The sequence below is a fragment of the Schistocerca cancellata genome, chromosome 3 (genome assembly GCF_023864275.1).
Source record: "Schistocerca cancellata isolate TAMUIC-IGC-003103 chromosome 3, iqSchCanc2.1, whole genome shotgun sequence".
NCBI classification, from domain to species: domain Eukaryota; kingdom Metazoa; phylum Arthropoda; class Insecta; order Orthoptera; family Acrididae; genus Schistocerca; species Schistocerca cancellata.
Genome location: NC_064628.1, coordinates 365,200,316 through 365,228,090, shown reverse-complemented (window position 1 = coordinate 365,228,090; position 27,775 = coordinate 365,200,316). Strand labels below are relative to the sequence as shown.

At 43.0% G+C, this 27,775-nt stretch overlaps 1 protein-coding gene across 1 annotated transcript in view; it reads right to left on the bottom strand.

The window, feature by feature from the left end:
• The window catches only part of LOC126175053 (serine/threonine-protein phosphatase rdgC), a 1,927,531-nt gene that overhangs the window by 68,975 nt on the left and 1,830,781 nt on the right, over positions 1-27,775 (bottom strand). Inside the window, exons 14-15 of the mRNA XM_049921565.1 lie at positions 18,424-18,614; positions 3,606-3,690 (exon numbers count right to left, since the gene is read on the bottom strand). Of these exons, the coding sequence (XP_049777522.1) occupies positions 3,606-3,690; positions 18,424-18,614 (276 nt within the window). The remainder of the gene's footprint in view (positions 1-3,605; positions 3,691-18,423; positions 18,615-27,775) is intronic.

Genomic DNA, 27,775 nt, shown 5'->3' with positions numbered 1-27,775 from the left:
CAATTCATTTCTGAAGAATCCTGAGAATATTTGTATTTGTACTAAAAGCCTCACTCGACAACAAAGGAAAGTCAGTTTGCTTGTCTGTATCTAAGACTTTTAATTCAAAAAGTACTCAAGCACGAAAATTTCCTGAAAGGAAAATCTAAGGAGGTTGCGGAATCATGAATGCAGCGGAAGATAACAAGACGGCGGAGCAGTATCGTTGTGAACGCCGGGAAGTGAGTACTTTTACAGCACCATATGATGATGATGATGATGATGTTTGGTTTTTGGGGCGCTCAACTGCGCGGTTATCAGCGCCCGTACAAATTCCCAACCTTTGCTCAGTCCAATCTCGCCTCTTTCATTAATGAGGACGAAATGACGAGGACAACACAAACACCCAGTCATCGCGAGGGAGGTGCAAATCCCTGACCCCGCCGGGAATTGAACCCAGGACCCCGTGCTCGTACAGCAGAATAAGCAGAACCCAGATAAGTACCCACTTAGTTATTGTTTGATGGTTTGAATTTATGTAAAGACTTATTATTTCTATAAAATACATTTTTGTGTACACTCGTCACAAGTACTTTGCTATTTGCGTTCAATTATTCTTTCTGATAAGATATTATAGACTACATGGATATAGTGTAGCTTCATAGTAACATCGGAAAAAATGAAATATTTAGACCAAGTTACTAGCTACAGTAATGCTATTACGGTTCAGCCATAGCGGGATCTTAAATTTTTAACATTGAAATAGTCCTTTGTAGGAGTGTAATAACTTTGTGTGTGTGTGTGCGCAAATAAAGAAAGTGCCAATCTTTACAGTGTCGTTATCGACCTGATCTGTACAGGTAAACTGCAGTACGTGGTGGTGCTGCATTTCATGAATTTTGTCCCATGTAATGAGATTAGATTTGAGAAGAAAATCGGTTTGTTGGTATCGAAGGCTATTTTAAGAACGTACTCTTCTGACAGGTTAAGGAATGAACATGGTTCCAGCCACCAGGTGCATTAAGTATCAGGTAATTTTGAGGTTCCTCTTATTTCGGGCAACATTTAATTTTCAGAACTTTACATGTTACAGAGATTCTGGAGCTAGGAGAAGTATACTGAAGTGATAGGAGTCATGTAATACCACCTAAAATCGTGTCGGTCTTCCTTCTTTGAGGCTTGAGCAATTTGCACAATGCAAGGACTTTAATTTAATAGTTACAGCTGTTATATATTCAAGTACGTAGATCACTTTGAATGTGGATCACCGACAGAATGTCAGTAGTTACTACACATAATGCTGAGCTTACGAGAAGCTGCGGTAGAAACAATATCGAAGACTGGTATAGCCCTATACTAAGTTATCGTAGTACGCTGTCGGTAGGATTGTAAAATCGTGGATTGTGTTCTGGTTCACGAATCGTCGTGTTGTACCGAGATACGTGGGTCGAAAGATACGGAGTTGCATTGTTACTCTCTTTGTATTGCACGCTAACAGCGGATTTCCTTTACAACTTAGAGCACTACGATGATAAGTATTAAATGTTGTCACATTAAACATTATCCGTGTGTGTAATATATCCTTTAAGACAAAAAGATGACCGCACCACAAAGAAATTACCCGGTTGGGACGGAAATCGGGAGACGTGACGTAAATATACAGACGAAAGATGATAACGATTTCAGAAAAAATAATTCTATTTGAGAGAAACAGTTCCACAAACTGAGAAAGTCAGTAATGCGTCAGTCCAACAATCGCCCGTATGCAAGCAATTATTCGGCTTGTCATTGATTGATAGAGCTGTTGGACGTTGTCCTGAGGGACCTCGTGCAGATTGTGTCCGCAATGCTCCAAAAGTTCTCAGATGGGGAGAGATATGGAGACCTTGTTGGCCAAGATAGGCTTTGACAACTACGAAGACGAGCAATAGAAACTCCCGCCGTTTGCGGGAAGGCTTTTCTTCAACAGCAACAAAATGGAGCGTAGCGTAGAATATCGTCGACGTATCGCTGTGTTGCAAAGGCGCAGCAGATGACATTTAGAGCAGTCCTGCTATGAAAATAGATGGCAGCTGAAATCATCGCTCCTGGTTGTCGTGCTCGCAAAACCCGACCTCGGCCAGCAACGTCACTGTATCTCTCCCCAATTGAGAACGTTTGGAGCGTAATGGTCAGGGCCACGAACCAGCTCGGCATATTGACGATCTAATTCCCCAACTGGACAGAATTTGGTAACTCCGTCAATAAATGCCAAACCCAATAACTGCTTGTGTAAGGGACAAAGGTGGACACATGCGTTACTGACTGGCTAAATCTGTGAATTCTTTATCTTGAAGAAATCCTTCGATTTTTCTGAAAGTGTAGTAATTTGTTTGTTTGTACACGTACATCACATCTACCGATTTCTCCCCAACTCGTATGATTCATTTGTGGTGAGTGTTTCTGCCTTTTTTTCCTTGGAGTGTATTAGTCGACAGAGTAATGGTGTCTTGGGTTAGCAAAAATAAATTTTGAACGATGAAAGTTCGAATGGAAAAGCTGGGGAACCGTTACATGTTCAGAGACTAGACTTGATAGCCATTACCGGCAATACACATGAGTAACCAAAAAAGAGAACTGTTACTTGGTACGTAAATGAACCAAGTTATAATGGTGTGACTGCTTTCTGCCTTTCATTACTGTACGTAAACGCAAGGTTTAGGCTTACACGTCTCAAATCTAAAGGAACTAACACAAGTTCACACGAATTTCACAATTAAGCTCGCACATTCACTACTTGAGAGATCCCCCAAGAAAAATAAGTGAACGTAGGACAACGACTCTTTATGGAAACATTTTTAAGGACATGCGGTAAAGACGGAACGGATAAACCACTGAGAGAAACGCATTTTAATTTCCACATTATACGGTAAAATTTCCTAACTGGGTACCATCGTCATGTTCAACGTTACAAAAGCTACAAATATGACGATTATCTGCATCCACGACAGCTGGGAACCGCACAAGAGACACCGTTTTAAAATTGTTCCCAGTCATTTTCGAACGTTGGAGCACGTAATGTTCAGCTGTTCGTGAAACAGTTCGTGCACCATGTGAAAATCGCACATTGCGTCCAGCATTCCCAGCCATGCCAACAACAACTTCTTCAGCTCCCTCTGACGCAATTGAACGTCGGTCTCCCTCAGGAGTAATTCGCAGTAATTCGAACTTTCGCATCGCGTTCTTCAACCTCGATGCGGAAATAGGAACTCTCCGTATTCCTTAAATGCATCGATACTCGCAAAGCGCAGCAACACTATTGCTCTTGTTTTGATAAAACAACTTTACAAGTAAAGCCCTGCTCACATTGTCCACACCCATGTCTACTGCAACTTGAATGCACACAATTCAACCCTGCGTCGCCGTACGAATATCCGTCCCAACGGCTAGTCATGATACTAACACTACTAGCAATGCACGTCCTGCAGTGCACAGTATTAAGATAATTCCTATCCTGTTTGGTACCTACACAGTAAATAGTCTTATGTCTATCATGGCTCAAGTAGTGAAAGTTGCATTATAAACATACTACATACTGGAGGGGAAATCACAAAGAAAGCAAGACTGTGTTTCGATTCTCCACATACCTGAATTGTCTTTGTCTATTATCCTGAAGATGGCTTCCAAGCTTGATTTGTTTCTATACAGCGTTTCAGCCACCGTTGTCTCGGTCTGAAAAGAAAAGTAAGAACATGACAAAATTAGTAAGCAAGAAAATGAACTTCATAGTGAATATTATGACAGTACTGTTTTGAATGGCTATCATCTTATTTATGGAGTAAAATTAGTGCACTGATTAAGGAAGTCACCCCAATGCATCCGAATAAAATTACTTATGTCTTTGTTAATCAATTCAATGACGGAATTATTTTCATTTTTCAGTAAAGGATCTTCCTGATTTGAGCTTGTTACGAGAGCCCATTTCTATCAACAGAAACCTGTTCCGCTGTGCTTTGTTTCAAATATTTCATCATTAGGTTGAGATTTCGTAGATAGACTGTTCAGCGGAAACCATAGGTTTATCAATTTCAGGGACAAAAGTAACTTTCGCTTCACGTATCTCTACCAAGTAACATACGTCGATTAAGTTTGCCAAGTGGAAAGAACTGCTACAGTGAAGTAGAGAAAGCAACCTAAAAGGAAATACGCAGTGAGCCAATAAGAGGAACAGAAATAAAAAAGACTATAACTACACGGAAGTCACCGCGATTCATGATGGTCCACTAAACGTTAAAACAGCTGGACATGATTCATAATAGGGTGTGTGATCACCAGGGACGGATATGCCTACTCAGAACCGTGCTCCCACGCTGGCCACGAGGTTGGTAAGGAGCTATTATGGTTGTTGTTGTTGTGGTCTTCAGTCCTGAGACTGGTTTGATGCAGCTCTCCATGCTACTCTATCCTGTGTAAGCCTCTTCATCTCCCAGTACCTACTGAAACCTACATCCTTCTGAAGCTGCTTATTGTATTCATCTGTTGGTCTCCCTCTACAATTTTTACCCTCCACGCTGCTCTCCAATATTAAATTGGTGATCCCTTGATACCTCAGAACACGTTCTACTAACCTCTCCCTTCTTCTAGTCACGTTGTGCACAAACTGCTCTTCTGCCTAATTCTATTCAATACCTCCTCAGTAGTCATGTGATCTGTCCAGCTAATCTTCACTATTCTTCTGTAGCACCACATTTCGATAGCTTCTATTCTCTTCTTGTCCAAACTATTTATCGTCCTTGTTTCACTTCCATACACGGCTACACTCCATACAAATACTTTCAGAAACGACTTCCTGACGCTTAAATCTATACTCGATGTTAACAAATTTCTCTTCTTTTGAAACGCTTTCCATTGCCAGTCTACATCATATATCCTCTCTACTTCAACCATCATCAGTTTTTTGCTCCCCAAATAGCCAAACTCATCTACTACTATAAGTGTCTCATTTCCTAATCAAATTCCCTCAGCATCACCCGACTTAATTCGACTACATTCCATTATCCTCGTTTTACTTTTGTTAATATTCATCTTATATCCTCCTTTCAACACACAGTCCATTCCGTTCAACTGCTGTTCCACGTCCTTTGTTGTCTCTGACAGAATTACAATGTCATCGGCAAACTTCAAACTTTTTATTTCTTCTCCATGAATTTTAATACCTATTCCGATTTTTTTTGTTTCCATTAATGCTTGCTCAATATACAGATTGAATAACATCGGGGAGAGGCTACAACCCTGTCTCTTCCCTTCTTAACCACTGCTTCCCTTTCATGTCCCTCGACTCTTATAACTGCCATCAGGTTTCTGTAAAAATTGTAAATAGGCTTTCGCTCCCTGTATTTTACCCCTGCCACCATCAGAATTTGAAAGAGAGTATTCCAGTCAACATTGTCAAAAGCTTTCTCTAAGTCTACAAATGCTAGAAACGTAGGTTTGCCTTTCCTTAATCTATCTTCTAAGATAAGTCGTAGAGTCAGTATTGCCTCACGTGTTCCAATAAATATTTCTACGGAATCCAAACTGATCTTCCCCGAGATCGGCTTCTACCAGTTTTTTCCATTCGTCTGTAAAGAATTCGCGTTAGTATTCTGCTGCCGTGACTTATTAAGCTGATAGTTCGGTAATTTTCACATCTGTCAACACCAGCTTTCTTGCTATTATGGTAGGGCATTCTATTCCTCCATCAGCGCATCAGCGCGGTTTACAAGTGCTGCGTGGTCGTCGACATTCGTGGACGTGTTGCAATGACTCCCCAACGCATCCCACACGTGCCAGATAAGATTTAAGTCGGTAAATCTGGCGAACAGACAGCTCAGCCTATTCGCGGAATATCCTCACGTTCAACGAGCTCCTCCAAATGCGTAGTTCGATGCGAGCACGCACCATCAGCCACAAAAATGAAATTAGGACAGAATGCACCCCTGAAAAGACGCAGGTGAGGAAGGAGTACAGTGTCACGATAACAATGAGCGGAAAGTGTAACGTGTTCAGAGATCTGCGGGCCAGTACGGCCATGTAACTCGGTGACTCACCGTAACATCTGGTCTACCAAAAGTATCACGTTCGACAAAGCTTCTGAGTCAGTTTTGCTGGTCCACGTGTTATAGTAGGATGAGGCATAGTGTTGCGTGGACGTACTGACCTGCAAATCTTTGAACGCAGCACACTCACTAGTCAACATTATTTTGACACTACAACTTTCTCATGTGAGTCTTTCCAGCGGTGTTTTATGGATGACAGTACACGATCGCATCGAACAGCGCGTATGGAGGAGTTCTTGGAATTAGAGGATATTCGGCGAATTGATTGGTAGGCCTGCCTCGACTTGAATATCACCCGGCACGTGTGGGATGCGTTGGGGAGACGTACGTCCACATGCACCAACCAATATCCAGGTGTGGAGGAATGGAACACCCTACACAAGAACTCCTTACCAACCTTGTGCTCAGCAAGGGAGCAGGTTCCAGAGCATTCACAGCTGTCCGTGGTGATCACACACACTATTAACATCTGAATCTCGCGTTTTGTAACGTTCAGTGGTCCATGATTAATCAAGCTGACTTCAGTATAATTATTGCGTTTGAATAAAGGTTTCATTTCTGTTCGCCTTTCAGCATATTTCAGTTCCCTTCTGTACCATACTGTAGCACTTCATTCTACGCATGGTCCAAGTTCCATCGAGCTATATTACTTGGTAACGACACGTCACGCGGAATTTAGTACTTAAGTTTGTTTGCGTACCCATCTTCCGCAGCAAGAATAGAAATACTTGTTTTGTTAACAAAACCTCCTTTTCCTGCTGCAGGGAAAGGCGGTTTTATTTACAAAACAAGTATTAGTAATTAAGTTTTGCATGCAAGCGTAATGCCTTGTCATAAAGGCAATCTGTTTTTACGAAGAAGTGTGCGCAGTCGGCGAAAACTGGTGTGTACACCAGCTAGTAATCTGTAGCTGATACACTAATTTTAGTTGTTTGCCATCCGTGTAACGGTAGGTCAATGTGATTTAGCGATTCTCGTTATTGGCTGGTAAAGCGCAAGTCCAGGTTACATACTAGCTACTCGTAATGTATGTTAGAGACTCACAGCAGTGGGCTAGAACATTTGCTTACTCAAGTAATTGCGAATCGCTATTGGCGGTGACAGAATTGCAATTCATTAACTGAAGTAGACTAGTGAAATGATTTAATCCTGCTAGAAATTCGATAAAATTCGAGGAGAGTGAGAGATGGATGCAACAATTTTATTGAAGTATAGATGAATGTAGTGATGTGTAAAAGAAAATCTTTCTCGTCTTGGGAGACCATGTTCTCAGATCAAGCTAAACGAAATAGGTATTGAAACTGTAACTATTTGACAAGCGAACTGCCGACTGTATTGACTAGGAGCGTCCCAAGTAGGCCAGTATTTATATGCGAACAGAGACGAAGCCAATAGTTCATTAGGCTTAGATGCCTAAGACACAAGCCAACAATTGTTTAGGCTTAGATGCATAAGTCACAAGCTACAAATTTTCGAATTAATGGAACATGAGGAACGTCATAACTGTTTTAATTAAGAGAGTCAGAGAATCCGAAGCAAGGAGAAGGAATGATAACCTCTGTGATTTTGCGTTAGTTTTCGGCTAGTCTCTTAACATCCTGTTAGGAATGAGCAGCAAGTTAGCTCATGGCCACTAAGGAAATAAAGTTAATTGCAAAATGGATCATAAGTACTTCCGTCATACGTTTACAAATCAGATACTGGACAGCAGCACATACGCAGATGCACCAGATGGTGATACGGATTCGAATCATGAGCGACTTCGGTTAAGCATAAAGGGAAAGAGATAGGGTGAATATTATGGAGACAAGTGGCCGCATGTGACAAAGTGGGATGCTAGAGTATAAAAGAAGGTACGAAGAGTTCTGCAGTCTGGGACTTTCAAAAGAAAATTATGAGGAGCACTGTACAACAAAATTCTTTCAAAACCCGTAATTTTCTCCCACCCCGAAGTTTGAAATTTGGCACAAATGGGTCACAAAATTTCCTCTGTAATGGTGCAAAAGCCGTTTGGCGCCCTGCTACGTCATCCTAGGGCACGATGACGCTTCAAACAGCAAGGTGTCGACACATGCATAATAATTATAATAATAATAATATTAATAATAAAGAAAAAAAGATGCCAGAGCCCAGAATTTCGAGTGAGCTGTAAGGTGCGTTAATTAGACACATTGCCACCAAATTGGACTACAATTCTTTCCTACGCCACCGTGGACGTGCCACATAATGGGAAGGTCGTCACATTCCATCGTACTCACATTTCACCCCTTCTCCTGACGCTTCTGTGATGGGGGTCGAACCGCCACAACTGGCGTTGAAATTCACAATTTTCTTATGGGTGGAGCACCGCGGCCCAGAAGCGACAAGAAAAGACCTCAGGGAATGGCATGAAGGGAGTCAGTGAAATCACCCCTTTCAGCAGGAAAGGGGTTATTTGATAACGTTCGACACGGCTGCAACAACTGGGTGTTTCATCCATACTTTAAGGACGTTGCAGCCGCACTAAATGTGATGTGATGCGTCTGGAGCGTATTAGGGGCGCAACATAAACATTACCGTGAATAAAGAAACACAGAGTCACTTCAAGATCCTCCAGTTCGGCAAACCTCCGTTGCCATCACCACCTTTGTCTAGAGCGTTACAAATGTACAGTGTGACAATTATTGAATTACATGAAATAAAATCGTCGTAACTGCTGAACTGTTTGCATTAGGACGTTCAAACCGCATGGGTGGCCGCGGTGAATGATTGGAATTAGTATGCGCATGGTTTGGTTTAGCCTTCTTCCGTTTCGATGGGATCGTCAACAAGCAAAATTGGCGCATTTCGCAGACTGTGAACCTGCATTTCGTGATCGAGAGGTCTCTTCATCCTCAACGGTTGATTGTGTGGTGTACAACGTCCAGTCACCGAATAATCGGTGCGATAATTCCTTGATGGCACGGTGACTATTTAATGGTACATAAAGGTTTCGGAAGATGATTTCATCCCCATTGTCCAAAATGATCCTGATTTCTGCAAGATATGGTTCATGCATGACGGAGCTCGACCCATCTAAGAACGAGAGTGTTTGATATCCTGGAGGAGCACTTTGGCGATCGCATTCGGGCTCTGATGTAACCAGAGGCTGCTGGCATTGGCCTCGATTGGTCGCCATTTTCTCCGGATCTGAACACATGTGCCTCCTTTTTGTGCGACTATTAGTCTGCGCCACATCACCGCCAATAATGAAAGGCATATCGAACACGTCATAACTTAAATCCGATATAGTGAGGTTTACATGTTGAATAAAGTGTGTCCACGCCGTAGTTTCTAAGCAATTTACGTTTCTTTTTCACATAGTTCAATAAATGTCACCCTGTACCCGCCAGAAACTGTGTGAACACACATCCAGCCTTAGGGCTGCTCTAGCGCCTGAAGGCAGGCAAACCTCATCTAACGGTGTCAAAGGGGTTGCCTAACCCTGAAAGGATAGGAAAATCGCGAGGCTGAATGTTTCTGACAGGTAACGAGCTCAGCAAAGATGCTTGGGTGGCTCCGAGGGTGCTGCCTAACTGGGGTGCCCCCACTCGTGGTCACGCCACAGGACGGCGCGAAAATAGAAGGATGATGAAGCATAAAACATTTTTCTTCTTAGGATCACGTTCAAATTTCATCGATTGGTTTTGAACGGTCCCTAGTGTTTCCATCCTGTATACCTGAGCAAAAACTGCGGATAAGATCCCATTAAATAGATTCCAGCCTAACGATGGGATGAAACACCGAGGAGTTGGCAGCAACATGGAACGTTGTCAAGGACATCGTCCTGCTGCTCATCGCACTGCGAACTTTCGTTGTCGAACGTGAAATGTGTGGGAATCAACGTCTCAGGGAAAGAGGTGGTTTCCTTCACGCCCTTTATGGCACCCCCTGAGGCCTTTTCGTATCGATTCTGAGCGGCGGTGTGTATAAAATGTTATCCTCCGTCACTCACAAGAAAAACGCGTAATTTCAATGTTGGGTGTCGCGGTTCTGGCCTCCACCGTACTGACGTGAACAGAAGCGATGAAATGTGGGTAAGGCAGGGTGTGACGTCCTCCCCATCGTGTGGCACGTCCGTGGTGGCGTTGGGCAGACATTTCGTGGCTTCTGGTGTCCACGTGATAGACAAGGGTTATGCGGAAATTAAGGAACGGTCGCTCGCGAAATGGAAAATAAAGTGAAAATATGATGAAGCTTTGCACAGATGCATTGTGCACTGCGTCTAGTACGCCCTTCAATCGCATCACGTCCCTCGTTTCATTCTGAGCTGACGGTGAGAATGTAAAGGTGGCTAGAAATTGGCGTCTCCAGCCAAGTATGAGGGCCTGGTGAAAGATTTCGCCTGAAGCTATGCAATCCACAGAACATAACTGTCATGTGAATCTACACAATTCTCGGCCGCAATCTGCAGGGGCAATGAAGATGCTCCTGCAGCGTTTACGATGGGAAGTGTTTGATCACCCGCAGCCCATAATTGGCTACCCCTGAGGTTCTTCTCTGCGCAAATGAAGCGCTGGATATGAAGAAAATATTTTGACACACTCAAGGAGCTGCAGTCCAGAGTACAAAATGGTCAAAAAGCACTGGCGGCTGTCTTCTGTAAAGAGGGAATTGAAAAGTTGTGCATTGCTACGACAGATAGCTAAGTCTGAGCGGCGACTATGGAGAGGAGTAGCTGGAACGTGTAGCTAACCATTACTGTGGTTTCCATTTCGCGACCTATCGTTTCTGACTTTCAGAACAGCCCTCGTAATTAACCCACCTTACAGCTCACATAAACTTCTGGTCTGTTTCTGAAGCGTCATGGAGCCCGTGAGTGACATCACAGGGCGCCATGCCTGTTCACCATTACAGAGGAAGTTGTAGGCACCTTCGTGCCGAATTTCATACTTATGTTTCGGAGCGAAAGACAATTATCGGAACGAAAGGCAAATATGCAGTTTCGAAAAGTCACTGTTTAATTTCGTTGCGCATTGTAAATCCGCAAGTACTGAAAACAGTATCAGCACAGTAAATGTCTTAATACGAAAAATGTTCATGGGTATCACTTTCAGCTGAAGAAGAAAGAGTAAACAGATAAAAAGAATTCCTCAATATCGTTTGAAAGACGGAATACTTTCCACATACAGGAAGAGATAATGTATGGTACGTTAGTGATCCTTAGTGTAATCTGAGAATGCTCTCAAACAGTGAAAGTGGTTTGTGATCTCCTTTATATACAGAGGAGTGAATGGTTTCTTAAATTAATTTTATGTCCAACACTTAAGGAACAAGAGACAAACCTTTTGAAATTTATGTAAAATTAAACAATGCAATCATAAGGCAGGGGGTGAGAAAGGTTGCTACTTATCTCTGAATCTCTTTAATACATTTATTGACGTAGTTATAAAAATCTGGATAAACGACAAACAATTTTATAATTACTAATACAATTGTAAATAGTGTTGTATTTTATGAAAGCCAAACTTTATTCACGCTCAACAACACGACCCGGTAGCCACTATACAGCAACTGCAATCTAGCGATGTCCTCCAATAAATCTTAAGTACTGGCTCACAAGGAAAATCTAACCTGTTTAAAGATTGTAATTCATAACAGTTTAACTGAGCAGGTCAGAAAATTTAACTTTTTAGTTATGATTATTATCCTAGGATCATACTTAAGACTCGAGAAAAATACTTCCAGCTGCAGTGTGACACTCTAATGAGATCGCCTGCCAACCCAATACGGAAAGACACATAGTTTTAAAACAATATGATGGAAGTCGCTCTGATGTTCCTTGGTTGTAAGAATTTGTCTCCGATCAGAAAGACTAAACCAGCTATTGAAGAGCATAAATGAAGTTTCAGAAAAGATCCGCGGGCTATTTAAAAACCGGAGAAGTATAATATGGAAAACGAAAAACAGTTGTAGGATCATCTTTTACAAATGGAAAAAAGGTCTGCCAGAACGGGTGCATTATACAAACCGACTGGTCAGCGAGGTGGACACCCGAGAAGAGATGGGCGTGTGACCATGAAATTTATAGTTGAATGGAACGAAATGCAAGACCCAGCATGAAACTGACAGAGAACAACATGTTCGTATATTTCTTAGAGTTCCGCTCTCTAACGGCGCGCGAAAGTAACGAGCACTTAAATTTTTCTGAGCGAGCGCTGAATTCTCTTATTTTATCGTGATGACCATTTCTCTCTATGTAGGTGGGTGCCGACAGAATATTTTCGCAATCGGAGGAGAAAACTAGTGATTGAAATTTCATGGTAAGTTCCAGTCGCAACAAAAAACGCCTTTGATTGCCACTCCAATTCATGTATCATGTCTGTAGCAGTATCTTCCTTATGCCGCAATAATACAAAACGAGCCGCCCTTCTTTGAACTTTTTCGATGTCGTCCGTCAGTCCCACCTGGTGTGGATCCCACACCGCACAGCAATACTCCAGAATAGGGCGGAAAAGCGTGGTGTAAGCAGTCTCTTTAGTACACCTGTTGCACCTTCTAAGTGTTTTGCCAACGAATCGCAGTCTTTGGTTTGCTCTACCCACAATATTTTCTATGTGATCATTCCAATGTAGGTTATCTGTAATTGTAATCTCTAAGCATTTAGATGAATTTACAGCCTTCAATTTGTGTGACTTATCGCGTAATCGAAATTTAGCGGATTTCTTTTAGTGGTCATGTGAAAAACTTCACACTTTTCTTTACTCAGGGTCAATTGCCACTTTTCTCACCATACAGATATCTTATCAAAATCATTATACAATTCGTTTTGGTCATTGATGACTTTAAAAGACGGTAAATGACAGCATCATCTGCAAACAATCTAAGAGGCGACTCAGATTGTCTCCTACATACGAGTATGTCGTTGATATAGATCAGGAACAATAGGAGGCGTATAAAACTTCCTTGGGGAACGCCGGACATTAATTCTGTTTTACTCGATGACTTTCAGTCTGTTACTACGAACTGTGACTTTTCTGACAGGAAATCACGAATTCAGTCGCACATCTGAAGCAGTTTGATAAGAGGACGCTTGCGAGGAACGGTGTCGAAAGCCTTCTGGAATTCTAAAAATATGGAATCAATTTGACATCCCTGTCGATAGTAACTCATTACAGGTTACAAAGATTGTACATCGGAAATCATAAATGTTAACCCAGAAGCGTTTTCTTTGATGAACTCTTTCAGAAACCTGTTAATAAAGTAAGTAAAGTACCCAAGTAGTCTTCTGTTATTGTGAATTTTTGCGAATAGCATCACTGAGATATGTTAATGAAATCATTACGACTTTTAATCTACTCCATAGGTTTTATTTCATGAGACACTAAGTTTCATTTTGCAATTTCAAAGTTTTGATCCGACAATTTCATCTCGTAATGTGTGGTTAAATGTTTGCCTAGGATTTCACAAAAAGGAACTTAACTAAATATCTCAATGGGATAGATTTGAAAACAATACATTACATCATCAGAATGCGTAATATTGTGCAATATACCTCTAAGTTTTGGTGAAATACTGTGTACACAAATGATTTTTACGCGGTCACAGGACAGCGAAGCAGGTTGCCGAAATATATAGCAAATACTAAGAATACACTATTAGCTCGAAAGCATGCTGACACCAGTATGTAATGTGGAAATGACCTCTAGATGTCATGAGAGGCAGACCCGGCTCTATATGACAAGGAGAGCTGAGTTGCGTTATCAGTAGAGAAGCAGTGGTTGTCACCCGCGTATTAATACACTACTGGCCATTAAAATTGCAATACCACAAATATGACGAGCTACAGACGCGAAATTTAACCGACAGGAGGAAGATGCTGTGATACGCAAATGATTAGCTTTTCAGAGCATTCACACAAGGTTGGCGCCGGTGGCGACACCTACAACGTGCTGACATGAGGAAACTTTCCAACCGATTTCTCATACATAAACAGCAGTTGACCGGCGTTGACTGGTGAAACGTTGTTGTGATGCCTCGTGTTCGGAGCAGAAATGCGTACCATCACGTTTCCGACTTTGATCAAGGTCGGATTGTGGGCTATTGCGATTGCGATTTATCGTATCACGACATTGCTGCTCGCTTTGATCGAGATCCAATGACTGTTAGCAGAATATGGAATCGTTATGTTCAGAAGGGTAATACGGAATGCCGTGCTGGATCCCAACGGCCTCGTATCACTAGCAGTCGAGATGACAGGCATCTTATTCGCATGGCTGTAACGGGTCGTGCAGCCACGTCTCGATCCCTGAGTCAACAGATGGGGACGTTTGCAAGACAACAACCATCTGCACGAACAGTTGGACGACGTTTGCAGACGCATGGACTATCAGCTCGGAGACATTGGCTGCGGTTAACCTTGACGCTGCATCACAGACAGGAGCGCCTGCGATGGTGTACTCAACGACGAACCTGGGTGCACGAATGCCATAACGTCATGTTTTCAGATGAATCCAGGCCAGCATCATGATGGCCGCATCCGTGTTTGGCGACATCGCGGTGAACGCAAATTGGAATCGTGTATTCGTCATCGCCATACTGGCGTATCACCCGGCGTGGTGGTATGGGGTACCATTGGTGTCGGTCACCTCTTGTTCGCATTGACGGCACTTTGAACAGTGGACGTTACATTTCAGATGTGTTACGACCCGTGGCTCTACCCTTTATTTGAACCCTGTGAAACCCTACATTTCAGCACGATAATGCACGACTGCTTGCTGCAGGTCCTGTACGGGCCTCTTTGGATACAGAAAATATTCGACTGCTGCCCAGGCAAGCATATTCTCCAGATCTGTCAACAATTCAAAACGTCTGGTCAACGGTGGCCGAGCAACTGGCTTGTCACAATACGCCAGTCCCTACTCATGATGAACTGTGGTATCGTGTTGAAGCTGCATGGGCAGCTGTACCTGTACACGCCATCCAAGCTCTGTTTGACTCAATGCCCAGGCGTATCAAGGCTGTTATTATGGCCTGAGGTGGTTGTTCTGGGTACTGATTTCTCAGGATCTATGCACCCAAATTGCGTGAAAATGTAATCACATGTCAGTTCTAGTCAGTTCTAGTTGTCCAATGAATACCCGTTGATCATCTGCATTTCTTCTTGGTGTAGCAATTTTAATGGCCAGTAGTGTATTTCAACCATCCTAAAGCTGCCCAGTCGGCAGTTGGTGACGTGATAGCGAAGTGCAAACGTGAAGGAATACCCACAGATAAACCAAGACCAAGCAGATCTCATGTAGTAGCGGACAGGGACCCCCCCACGAGCTCTGCGGAAGATGGTTGTAAAAGAAGCGCGACGGGCCGCCGTGTTATCCTCAGCCCACAGGCGTCACTGGAAGGGCATCTGGTCAGCACACTGCTCTCTTGGCCGTATTCAGATTCTTTGCATCGAAATGTTGCCCTGTCTCCTAAATGAATATACTGAGATTACCTTTGTTTTCCAAATTAACAGCAGCTATATTCTAAAGGCTGCATGCATACGACTGTGGTTTGGCGATCACTCATGTACGCTATAGCGCTTCTACTGGCTTGCTAAACCACTCGATCCCAGTCTTACAGAAAATGTCTGGTGCTACCTGGAACAGTGGTTGAAACAAATCAGTGAACATCCCTGCAGTTTTGTAGCTCTACGGAATCAAATGATGACTGTAGCCTCAGGTAGATGTGGCATACCTCAAGAAACCCCTACACTCTCATCCTCGCTCAATCGTGGGGATTATCGAGGCTATAAGGGGTGTTTTCTATTATCGTAATGTTTCCTGGGTGTGTTTAATTCTTTGTCCAGTGTGCTTATTTGCGGGGCAACGACCACGAAAAAAGGAGGCGGTGACTAAGCAGTATAAGGTGTCACTGTACTTCCACGCTGGTGGTTTGGAATCACATGTATCGCAGTCTTTTTCTCTTTCTTTCCCCAAAATGAAACAAATCGAAAAGACGTTTCGTGAAATTCTTGACAGAGTAATGCAAACGGTGGTGGGGAGGGGGGGGGGGTAATATTAGCTACAAATGTGAAACGACTACGAACTGCAGAAGACTTTACGAAAGTGAAATCAGCCTACAGAATAGTCTGTCAAGGTCGCAACGTTGTTTATCTGTGCCAATAAGAATTAAAAATTTTCGTCAATGAAAAATATCAGCAGCATGAGAAAATTTGTAGGAGTGCTGTCCAACAACTCCGTACTTACACTGCCTCTGAAGTGGAGACGGTAAGTGCAGACTGGAGGTCTATACCTCTTCTTCGTTGGAGTCGACATAAGTTTGCGAATATCTGTTGATTCACACATGATATGGAAGCACCTAAAAATGAAGTTGCCTTCGTAGAAATCGTAAGTGTGTATAACATCCAACCAATTCATCTGATGTAAGCAAAAATATATTTCCCTTTCGTCAGTAATAAACAGCTGGCAGCCATTTAACTTTCTTCAACATGGGGAAAATTAATGTGAACGGTCATTTCAGAAACATTATCAAAGAAAACTTTTAGCTCCCTCCTCAAGAATTTTTTATTGTACGTGAATTTAGACTTTCTGGCCTGCTTCCGCTTGTCCGATTCTGGCAGAAATTACCGAATGAAGTGGTATAGGAGACTGGTTTTCTTTTGTTTCAGATGAGATGTGGTTGAGCTTATCCAGGTATGTGAACTCACATAACACGTGAAAACAAGCATAAAAAAAACCTCATCGAAAAGTTCTACAGCCGTTCAACAACACTGGTGTTTGGTGCTCCGTTTCCGTCTCAGATTCACTTTGGGCATTCACGAATTGTCAGTAAACTAATTTTGTTTACGAAGCGTTACTACTAAGTTTTACTGGGTGACTGCATATTTACTAAAGTGCATATGTGGATTTCGTGCGTGTTATTAATCATCTAGCTACTAAAATACCGATAACATACGCCACAGCCACAGTATCGGGTTCTCTAAAGTTAAATACTATTTATATTTTTTTTTCTGGATTTATGAGTTAACAACCGCGATTTCAGGAGGTTTTTATTGTTACTGCATTCTTAAGCTTGAAGTCTCTTTTGATGTTGTTCTCTACTCTACTTCATTCCATATATTTTTTTTCATCCCAGTATCACTATTGCATCCTACGTCCACCTGAAATTGAATGTTGCAGTCAAGTTTTGGTTTACCTGTACACCTTCTGCCCCAACTCCCCCACCCCCAAATACTTGCTTCCTATCGTCCGATGTGCCCGTTTAGTAAGGTTGTGACGCAAGTTTCTATTCTCCCCTGGGTGGACCATGTGTATCCTTAGCTGCAGTTTGTTTTTCCTAAGAACGATAGCGTCTACCAGCAGGACAATGCAACGTGTCATGCAGCTCGAGGTGTATGTGTGCGGTTCGAAGAGCACCTCTGGCCACCAGATTCCCCGAATTTAAACTCAATGGAAAATCTTTGAGGGCCACCTTAATAGGATCATTTGCACCATGAATCCTTGACATAGAAACCTAGCACAGCTGGACACGGCACTGGAGTCAACATGACTCTACATTCCTGCGGGCACCTTCCACAACCTCGTTGATTCCCTACCAGCACGTCCAGGCCGTTATTCAGCTTTTTGACTGGTATTAACTTTAATATGACTGTACAGTGTATTACCCGAAGATTGCATTGTGGAACCTTGATGTTAAATCTTGTATGCAGATTTTACATTCAAATCATTCAATTTTTTGTGGGGTTCATCACTCTTCTGATTGGTTTAATGTGACCCGGCACGAGTTCTTCTCTTGTGTCGCAGTTATTTGTTGCATATATCCCAAATTTCTGTCGTGTCCTGGAAGTTTGGGCGTCTACAGCAGCTTCAAGTACCACAGAAGCTATTTCCTGCTGTCTAAAGATACGTTCCACAACCAGTCCCTTCTTGTCAGAGTTTTACCTTGTGTTCCTTCCTTCGCCGATTCTGCGGAGCATTTCCTCAAACCTTATCGGCCCACCTAATTTTACACATCCTTTTATAGCAAACGGCTTATACGCTTCGATTCTCTTATTTTCCAGTATTCTCACCATCCACAAATTTGGTAATACCTCATTACAAAACAATATAATTTGCAGGAAGCGGATTGAGGTGATACCAAAACAATTCTGACTGCAACTAGTATTCAAGCCTCCTAAGGTGCTTTACAAATACGTGACGGCGAAAAGGTAGACTGGAGAATGTGTTTAAAGCCAAAGTTAACAGTAAACGATTGTGATGGAGTGCAACTGGCATACGCGGCTCTGGATTACATCCTGTGAGAGAAGCCGAGTGTTTCCGTGGAGACACGCAGACTGGTGCGAGGGTAGGCGGTGGCAGTGGGGGAGTACAAACGACGGCGAGCCTCCCCGGGCCGCCGGTTCCATTACCGTGAGCGTGCTGCGAGCTCTACTCACGACGGCTCTGCGGCCTGGTAGATGCTCCTGGAACGTGGTGACGTACTGCACGCGGCCGGAAGCCGGGTCCATGCTGACCAACTTGTCCTTCAGCATGCGCCACGGAAGAGTCAGACCCGTCTTGGCCTCCATGGCGGCGCACCACTCGCTCACCGTGATAAAGCCTGCAGGCAAACGCGGACAAACCAAATTTGTAATATGACAAATGTAGAAGTATTTGTTTTTTTATTCTATTTCATTGCGAGTCCTGTCGATCCTGATAACAATGGAGTTGCAAGGATATGGAACGAGTCAGTATTTTTACAGTGTTAACAATACAGCAGCACACAATATGGTTAATTCATGACAAGACTCATTGTAAAAACATGGAGCACTAGAAAAAAAAGAAACATATTACATACATCAGAATGAATACTTATGTGGACACATTCAAATTAACAATATCAAAGTACTTGAACAACAATATAATACAATGCAACAGATATTTTACCTTTATTCTTACATTGAATGGCTAACTCAAACTTACTCCTATGCACTAAAAATGCACTAATTGAATAGAATTATTTTTGTAGTAGGTATTCCTTCAGTTTGCTCTTGAACTTTGGTGTTTCAGGAGCAAGACTTTTGATGGCACTGGATAGAGCATTAAAAATTTTGATGCCTGTATAATTTAATCCTCTCTCTACAAGGGTATAATTCGACTGGTTGCTGGTGTCCTCGTTTGACCTTGTTTTGTGATCTTGATATTCACTATTGTTTTTGAAGAGAGAGTGGTTTTTAATAATGTAACGTACAAGGGATTTTATGTTCTAAGATATTGCAAATACCTGTAGTTTCCTTAACGGATTCCTGCAGAAGCGCCTTGGTTGCACACTACTTATGATGCGTATAGCTCTCTTCTGAGCAACAAAAACGTTTTTTGACAAGGGCTGGTTGCCTCAAAAAATGATTACGTAAGACAAAAGTGCATGGTAATAGCCGAAATAAACAGCTCTTATGGCATCTTTATGTCTGGTCGATGCGATTATGCAGCTGCTGCAGATTGAAGCCTTTCTTCTAGATCTAGGATATGGTTGTACCAATTGAGTTTGCAATCCAGGAACTTAGTTAAGTCGACTTGCTTTATTTGTTGCCCATTACATTCTATACTTATATCCCCCACTTATTTACGTGCCGTATGAAACTGAACATAACAAGGTTTTTTTTTTATATTCAGCGAGAGTCCATTACAGTTAAACCATTTCAGAATGTCATCAAATGCAATGATCGCAGATGCTTCCCGATTGTTTTCTGTTGCTTTATCATCTAGAAGTATTGTCAGCAAATAGGGTGAACTTGCTCGCTGACTTGGTACAGTGGTTATCAAAAATGGTTCAAATGGCTCTGAGCACTATGGGACTTAACTTCTGAGGTCATCAGACCCCTAGAACTTAGAACTACTTAAACCTAACTAACATCAGGACATCACACACATCCATGCCCGAGGCAGGATTCGAACCTGCGACCGTAGCGGTCGCGCGTTTCCAGGCTGTAGCGCCTAGAACCGCTCGGCCATTCCGGCCGGCTGATGGTTATCACCCTGATACTTGATGACGGCTCAGCATTGAAATCTGCTGCTAAGGGTTGCACTTCTGTCACGTTGAACAGTTCTTTTCAAGCGTCATTGGTCCCGCTCTTGCAGGATTTCTTTTTTCGGCCGCAGCGATGTCGGAAATTTGCTGTTTTACAGGATTAGTGATATTCACGGTACACTCGTGAAATGGTCGTACGGGAAAATCCCCACTTCATGGCTACCTCAGAGATGCTGTGTCCCATCGCTCGCGCGCCGACTATAACACAACATTCAAACTCATTTAAATCTTGATACCTGTCATTTTAGCAGCAATGGCCGATCTAACAACTGCGCCAGACTCTTGTTATCTTATATAGGCGTTGCCGACAGCAGCGCCGTAGTCTGCCTGTTTACGCATCTCTGTATTTGAATACGCATGCCTATACCAGTTTCTTTAGCATTTCAGAGCAATAGTTCCAATATCTGGCACTAGGTGAAAATATGGCGCAGTTAGCAGTCAAAATATGGCGTAGGTACAGGAAAAGGAGAGGAACGATGAAACACTGAATCAGGGCGGTTCTGCAACGTTTATTAGGGCTTGGTCACAAGTTACAAGGTTTCCGTGTGGTCTCCTAACTCAGCAACATGCTACATCCACAATACGGTATGGTCGTCAGATGTTCGCAGCGTATCCGCTGTAATCAATGGGATATGTCGTCATGTGCTGCCCTTCAGATAATGATTAATTCGGATATTTCCCTGATAGACAAGATTATTCAAATATCCCCACAGCCAGAAGTCACATGGGCTTAAGTCGGGGTATCTGGAAGGTCATACAAGCAGTGACGATGCAGTCGTTATGGAAGATTTCTCGAAGAAAATGTGGTGTCAACACATGTGGTGTCTTCCATTTTGCTTGGAAATAGTCGTGGGAACAAAGCTGCGTACTTGCAAAGCTGTAACCACACGTTGCACAAAGAGGTTCTTGCCCGCATCTCGTGGTCGTGCGGTAGCGTTCTCGCTTCCCACGCCCGGGTTCCCGGGTTCGATTCCCGGCGGGGTCAGGGATTTTCTCTGCCTCGTGATGGCTGGGTGTTGTGTGCTGTCCTTAGGTTAGTTAGGTTTAAGTAGTTCTAAGTTCTAGGGGACTTATGACCACAGCAGTTGAGTCCCATAGTGCTCAGAGCCATTTGAACCAAAGAGGTTCTTATAATGTGTAGGTGTCGCTGTGCACCTCACAGGCCCTCGAAGAAAGACGGACAGAAAATGAAGTAGTTTGAGAAAACACACCACATAGACACATAAACAGAGTGCAATGGATGTTCTAGCACATTTGGCGGAGTAGAACCCCAAATGTGACAGTTCTGTGTATTTTGCAGTGCAGAATGTGCCTCGTCCGCCCAAAAAATATTCCCCGGCCACATGTCACCTGTTGCCATGCGTGCAAAAAATGGAGGGCCATCTCACGGCGTTGTAGCCTATCTTGTGGTTTCATGTGATACACATTCTGAATTTTGTAGAGATACCACTGTGACATGACTCGCAAAATCTTTATAACTGTTGACCAGGGAAGAGACAATTACCGTGACACAGCTCGAGCACTGGCCGCAGAATGCGAGGTATGTGCTGCGTCGTCGGCTATAGCTGCAGCAACTTCATTAACTGCCATGGGAATGGGCACTCTCCCTCTGCGTGCTGCACCATTTAATTCACCTCTTTCTTCAAATTTATTACCAAATTCTTTAGCCCATTTACCAACATGAGGCTTCTACTCATTTGCTTCTATCGGCGATATTACCGCAATGCAAACTGATGTTGCTGCTGTTCTGATAAAACAACTTGACAAGCAATGCGTGGTACTCCTTCTAAATAGCAATTGCGATTCGTACAGAAAACGTCAACTTTCGACAAGCAATATACTGACATCTAAACAGGAAACATTTCACATTCTGACTGCTTACAGCGCCCTATTTTTGTCTGGTGCCAGACATGGCAGGAATTGGAACTGTTATTTTTTTTCAGAATACTCACTGAATGGACCGTTTAATGAACATACCCACTATATTTCAGCATCCTGCGACGTATACAGCCCATACTGCAGTACTCAGGAAAGCATCAGTTTAATTGTGACTAGACGGTAGTATGGGAGATATGAATTTCTGTGCCGGCTGTGGTGGCCGAGCGGTTCTAGGCACTACAGTCTGGAACCGCGCGACCGCTACGGTCTCAGGTTCGAATCCTGCCTCGGGCATGGATGTGTGTGATGTCCTTAGGTTTGTTAGGTTTAAGTAGTTCTATGTTCTAGGGGACTGATGACCTTAGAAGTTAAGTCCCATAGTGCTCAGAGCCATTTTTTTGAATTTCTGTACATGGAAGCTCGATTCCTCAAGCCATCGGGGTGCGTGTTTACCACTTCTTTTTAAGACAGCAGGAAAATCAAGACTATATTTCCTGACAAACGATTCAGTTATAGGGATTTCATACCCCAGAATTTGCTTAAAAGCAGCTTTGTACTGGACAACCAACTTTGAAGAAGCTGCTGCGTATTCCTTTGGCGTTACAAAGTCTCGTATATCGGCATGTTCCCACAGGGCGACAATTATTGGTCTATATGAAATAAAATCGTTGTAACTCCTGAACGGTTTGCATTAGTACGTTTAAACTGCTTGGTTGGGCGCGGAACATGATGGGATTTAGTTGGTTTAGGGACGAAACCCACTTCCATTTGGATGGGCTCGTCAGTAAGCAGAACTGGTGCATTTTGGGGTCTGAGAATCCGCATTTCACTATCGAGAAGGCTCTTGACCCTCAACAGGTGATTGTGTGGTGTGCAATGTCCAGTCATAGAATAATCGGTGCGATATTCCTCGATGGCACGGTGACTACCGAACGGTACGTGAACTTTTGGAAGATGATTTCACACCCGTTATCGAAAATGACCCTGATGTGGTTTATGAAAAACGGAGCTCGACCCCCATCGGAGCAGGAGAGTGTTTGATGTCCTGGAGGATCACTTTGGGGACCGTATTCTGGCTGTGGTGTACCCAGAGGCCACGGGCATGTGCATCGATTGGCCGCCATAATCTCCGGATCTGAACACATGCGACTCCTTTTTGCCGTTCAGGAGATAATCGACAGCATCGATGTTCCGACACTTCAGCGGATCACGTAGAATTTCGCTATTCGTCTGCGCCATGCCATCGCCAATGATGACAGGCATATCGAACACTTCATAACCTAAATCCAGTTACCTGTAGTGACGTTCATATGTTGAATAATGTGTGTGCACGCCGTAATTTGTAAACAGTTTACGTTTTTTTCATATAGTTCAATAATTGCCACCCTGTATGATTGCAGTGTCACGATTCTAATTCTTGGATGTGTGGATTATTCGTTGAAAATGTGTCCTTTTTTATATGCGATAGGCCGATAGAGGGTTCGCGACGTTGGGAATGCCAGCGTCTTCACATTCTGGAGGACCACAACAGGTATTTAGTTTTTCAGAAATGCAAGAGAAAGAAGTATGATAAGATGGATATCTTGCATGCTGTGCCAAATACACTGCAACATTTGGGAACAGTGTGACTGAGTAACAACAACTGAATACACAGCAGCTCCTTCAAGGATGCCTTTCAAGTAAGAAACAGCTCTTAAGCGAATCCAAGGGAAAGAATTCCCTACAAATGAATCGCTTGTCCGCAAATAGGTTTTGATTATCTTGCTGCCACAGAAAGACTTTTGGAAGATCGGCCTATAACATTATAACAATCAACTATGACAAGGGAAGCACCAGCGAGCGCATAACCGATATTGTTTCGCCCTTTTATCCCACTCATGGACAAATTAAGATCAGAAATGAAAGCCATTGTAGTGCTTCATGCAGACCTCCGGGATTTTATGGATAATAATCAAGAATTGAGGATCATGGAAACAGATTCTGAGTCAAACAAAAGTGGGAAGCTGGCTCATAAGTTTGTCTAATAAGGAAGCATGAGATGAACAGACGGATACTGAGGTTCGGTTACTTCTCTTTGACCTCGAATCCTATTACAGAGCTTTTAACTGAATTTTGCATCAGCCTTGATATTTCGCATACAATTCTCACATACAAAACGCTCAAACCTTTTTAATAGTGTGGACCGAATGAAAAAAAATATGGTGTGGACATATTTCGCTACCACCTGTGAGAAATAAGTCATAACATTATTTAAAAGATTATAAGGAGAGTAAAATATATGAGAAGGAAAATGTGAATATAGTATATTAAAAAAAAAGAGAAACCTTCGATTGCTTTCTACATTCACTGGATGACGTTTCCCTACAAAGATTCCATTCACAATTCTTTCTTCAAAATTCAAAATTGGTCGATTTGTTCCATCTTTCATTTTATGAAAACACAGTGAACAGTAATTTAAGGACCCATAGAAACAGCGTGTCTTGTGTGAAACCTGGATTTTATTTCTTGCAGTGTGGATTCTGTTTTCTTACAAATACACGCAATGGTTCCACTCAGCTCGTTTATACATGCCAAGCCAGGAGAAAATGCATCTGGAAAATCTGCTTGTTCGGCTAACACCTGGGGTTGGAAAAAGGCTCCAAATCGAAGTAACTATTTGGTTTAGACAGGAAGTTGGGTATTTCTTCACTTAGCAACAAACTTCGAGAGATTGTCGTGAGGAAAATGAAAACATAATCCAACGACGCAACATGTCGTCGAAGTCACAGGGGAAAGCGTCTCCTGGTAGGCCATCCGCTTCGGCGGCAAAGGTGAATCTGTTCACTGTAGGATCACTATAGATTTGATGATCTCTAGTGTCAGTGGATGATGTTTCGGGACATGGGTACCAATCCTCAACTTGTTCCTCAGAAGACTCTCTACAGTCGACAAAAGTTTGTCGTTATCGTAATGTTACACCCTGTATATTTCCCTCATTAACCTAAATACAAACAATGTGACACTAAGCATTCGATCCCTGGCGAGGGGAAGTCGCACAGTGGTTAGGACAGTTAACTTCCATGCTGTAAGATACCAGTCAACATTCCAGAGAGACAGTAGTGTGTGTCGCGAGGAAAATTCTGATTTAGGTTTTCAGCGATATCCACAACTCACATAATACAAGTGCAGCGATGGTTTCCTCGAAGAGGAGACGGCTGATATCTTTCCCTATCTTTCCCAAATACTACGATGGCGTGCTGCAAAGTAATGCCACCGGATTCTTTATTCTGTTCACAATATTGGTTGAAGTAAATACGTACCATATATATTACTCGTTCGACTTTCCCGTTTCGCTGACAGAAGTTACAAGCCTCTGCTGGTAGAGGGGCTTCGAATTGTCGTGTCTAGCGTAACGGTGTGTATCGTAATTATGTTGGTGAGTGAGCGAAACTCAGAAAATTAAAAGCATTAATTATTCTGAGAGTCCGTCCACAAAAGGAGAAACCTGTCCTTCAACATGACAATGCCGGACCACACTCGAGCGCTGTGACATCTGCAGCAGTTCAGTGTCTTGGCTTCAGTCAGCGGTCATCCTCCACACACTCTCGTCTTCGTCTCCCCGATTTTCATGTTTCTAACATTTAAAGAGCATCTTCAAGGACTCTGATAGTGATTAACCGGTGCAAGCACAGGTGAGGTTGTGACTCCATCAACGAAGTCGGTCACGGTGTCAACGAACTGGTGTCTCACTGAGAGAAATATGTTCGTCGCCGGAATGGTTACGTTGAGAAATAAATATGTGGACACGAAGAATAAAAATGTAGAATGTTAATAACGTTTGTTTAAATTTAATATCTTTAACAGTTTTCTCACAAAATATTTGGTGCCATTACTTTTCAGCACGCGCTTGTACATGCCAATTCTGTATGCCTGCTTTCTTGCTCTTCATTCCGCGTATGTGTCCATTGACTCTCATGCCATGAGTAGATGTGCATGGGAAGAGAGTTTTGATATATACTATTCAGAGAGTGTGCCCACGCACATTGGTGCACTTGAAAATGAGAAAAATCCCAAAACTGTCCAGCAGAGCAGAATGAAGTGCCTGTTTTAACGAAACAGCCTGGAAGAGCTGACGTATTTCTTCAAGTTCATTGTATTAGTGCCGGAACCAGCGCACCTCTGTGCAGTGCCTCTGAGCTCCGAATGTTATCTCACCAAAACATATAGCCCGAGCGTGATTAGCCGAGCGGTCTAGGCGCTGCAATCATGGACTGTGCGGCTGGTCCCGGCGGAGGTTCGAGTCCTCCCTCGGGCATGGGTGTCTTAGGATAATTTAGGTTAAGTAGTATGTAAGCTTAGGGACTGATGACCTTAGCAGTTAAGTGCCACAAGATTTCACACACATTTGAACATCAAAACATATCACCCAAAAGCGCCGTTTGTGTCTGTGGGCGGCGTACAGTGTGTTGAACTACTTCCGTCACCCAAGAAATGTATTGGCAGTTGCTAATGCGAACAACCATCTGCTGTATAAGGAAATGGCGGGAGTGAATATTTCTGCCGGACGGGACTCAACCCGGATTTCCCGTTTTACGCGAGCGGTTGTCTTAACCGCTTCGGCCAACTTCGCATGACTCACGGCCAGACCCTCACTTCTATATGGTGTTGTTCCTGCCTTACTGCCTGTACCCGTACACACATTATGTATTTCCCGTACAGGGGACGACACTACAATTGAAAATCGCTGCTGACAAATAAGATACTGCATACGATATGCATGCATCGTTCTTCAAAACAACACAGGCACTGAAATACCGTACTTCAGTAATCGGAACGACCTCATCCAATCATTCTCTGCACAACAAAAATTGATCGGTATCGCTGTTCACAAGGAAATTTGGAAATTTGTGGTAAGTTCCTATGGGACCAAACTGCTGAGGTTATGGGTCCCTAGGCTTACACACTACTTAATCTAAGTTAAACTAATTTACACTGAGGACAGCACACACATCTACGCCCGAGGGAGGACTCGAACCTCCGACTGAGGAAGCCACGCGAACCGTGGCAATGCGCCTCAGACCACCGGGCTACCCACGCGGCTGTTAACAATACAACAATCTTTTCCAAGAAGTGTCAGAGAAGGATGCAATTTTTTGTGACGTGCAGGTGCAGATGCCATGGTTTATCTATCGAAGGAAAACCGATTTTACGTTTTCGTGTTGGTTTCCTGTACAGGCACATAAATTTCGTAACAAGTTGTTTCATTCCATGTAAGAGATCTCTAATCTACGCTTCTGCCTGCGAGTATATTATTAATTATCTTGAAGGTTGCGTGCAGTTTAATGAGGACCTTGCGTGCGCCTGCTGACAGCTAGCGTGGGAAAATACGTGTGCTGTACCACAACACGCAGAGTTCCTGCTTTCTCGTGATTAACAGGAAACGCGGTGGTAGCTGCGAAACTATGAAACATAGTAGCTGCTTTTATATGAGCTTATGATATAGCGAATGTTGCTGCTTAAAATAATCTCAGGTACATTAGTTAGGAAACTTTGAGGACGACGCATCAATATGAGGCAGGGAGATGTAGGAAATAAGAGGGGGCCGGTCAAAATTGCCACATTGAGAAAGCGAAGCTCGTGCAAAGCTCAACTCAAAACTGGTCATTGGAAATGTGTCGAGCGTATAGAGTGTAGCTGCGTACAAAAACTGTATACAATAGCCATGGCGAGTGGAGGGAACACACTATCATATCTACGTAAGAAAGTCACAAAAAACAATGCGACGAATGAGATACGAACGAATGAAAGTAATGGGAACTCCAAACAGGATAAATCAT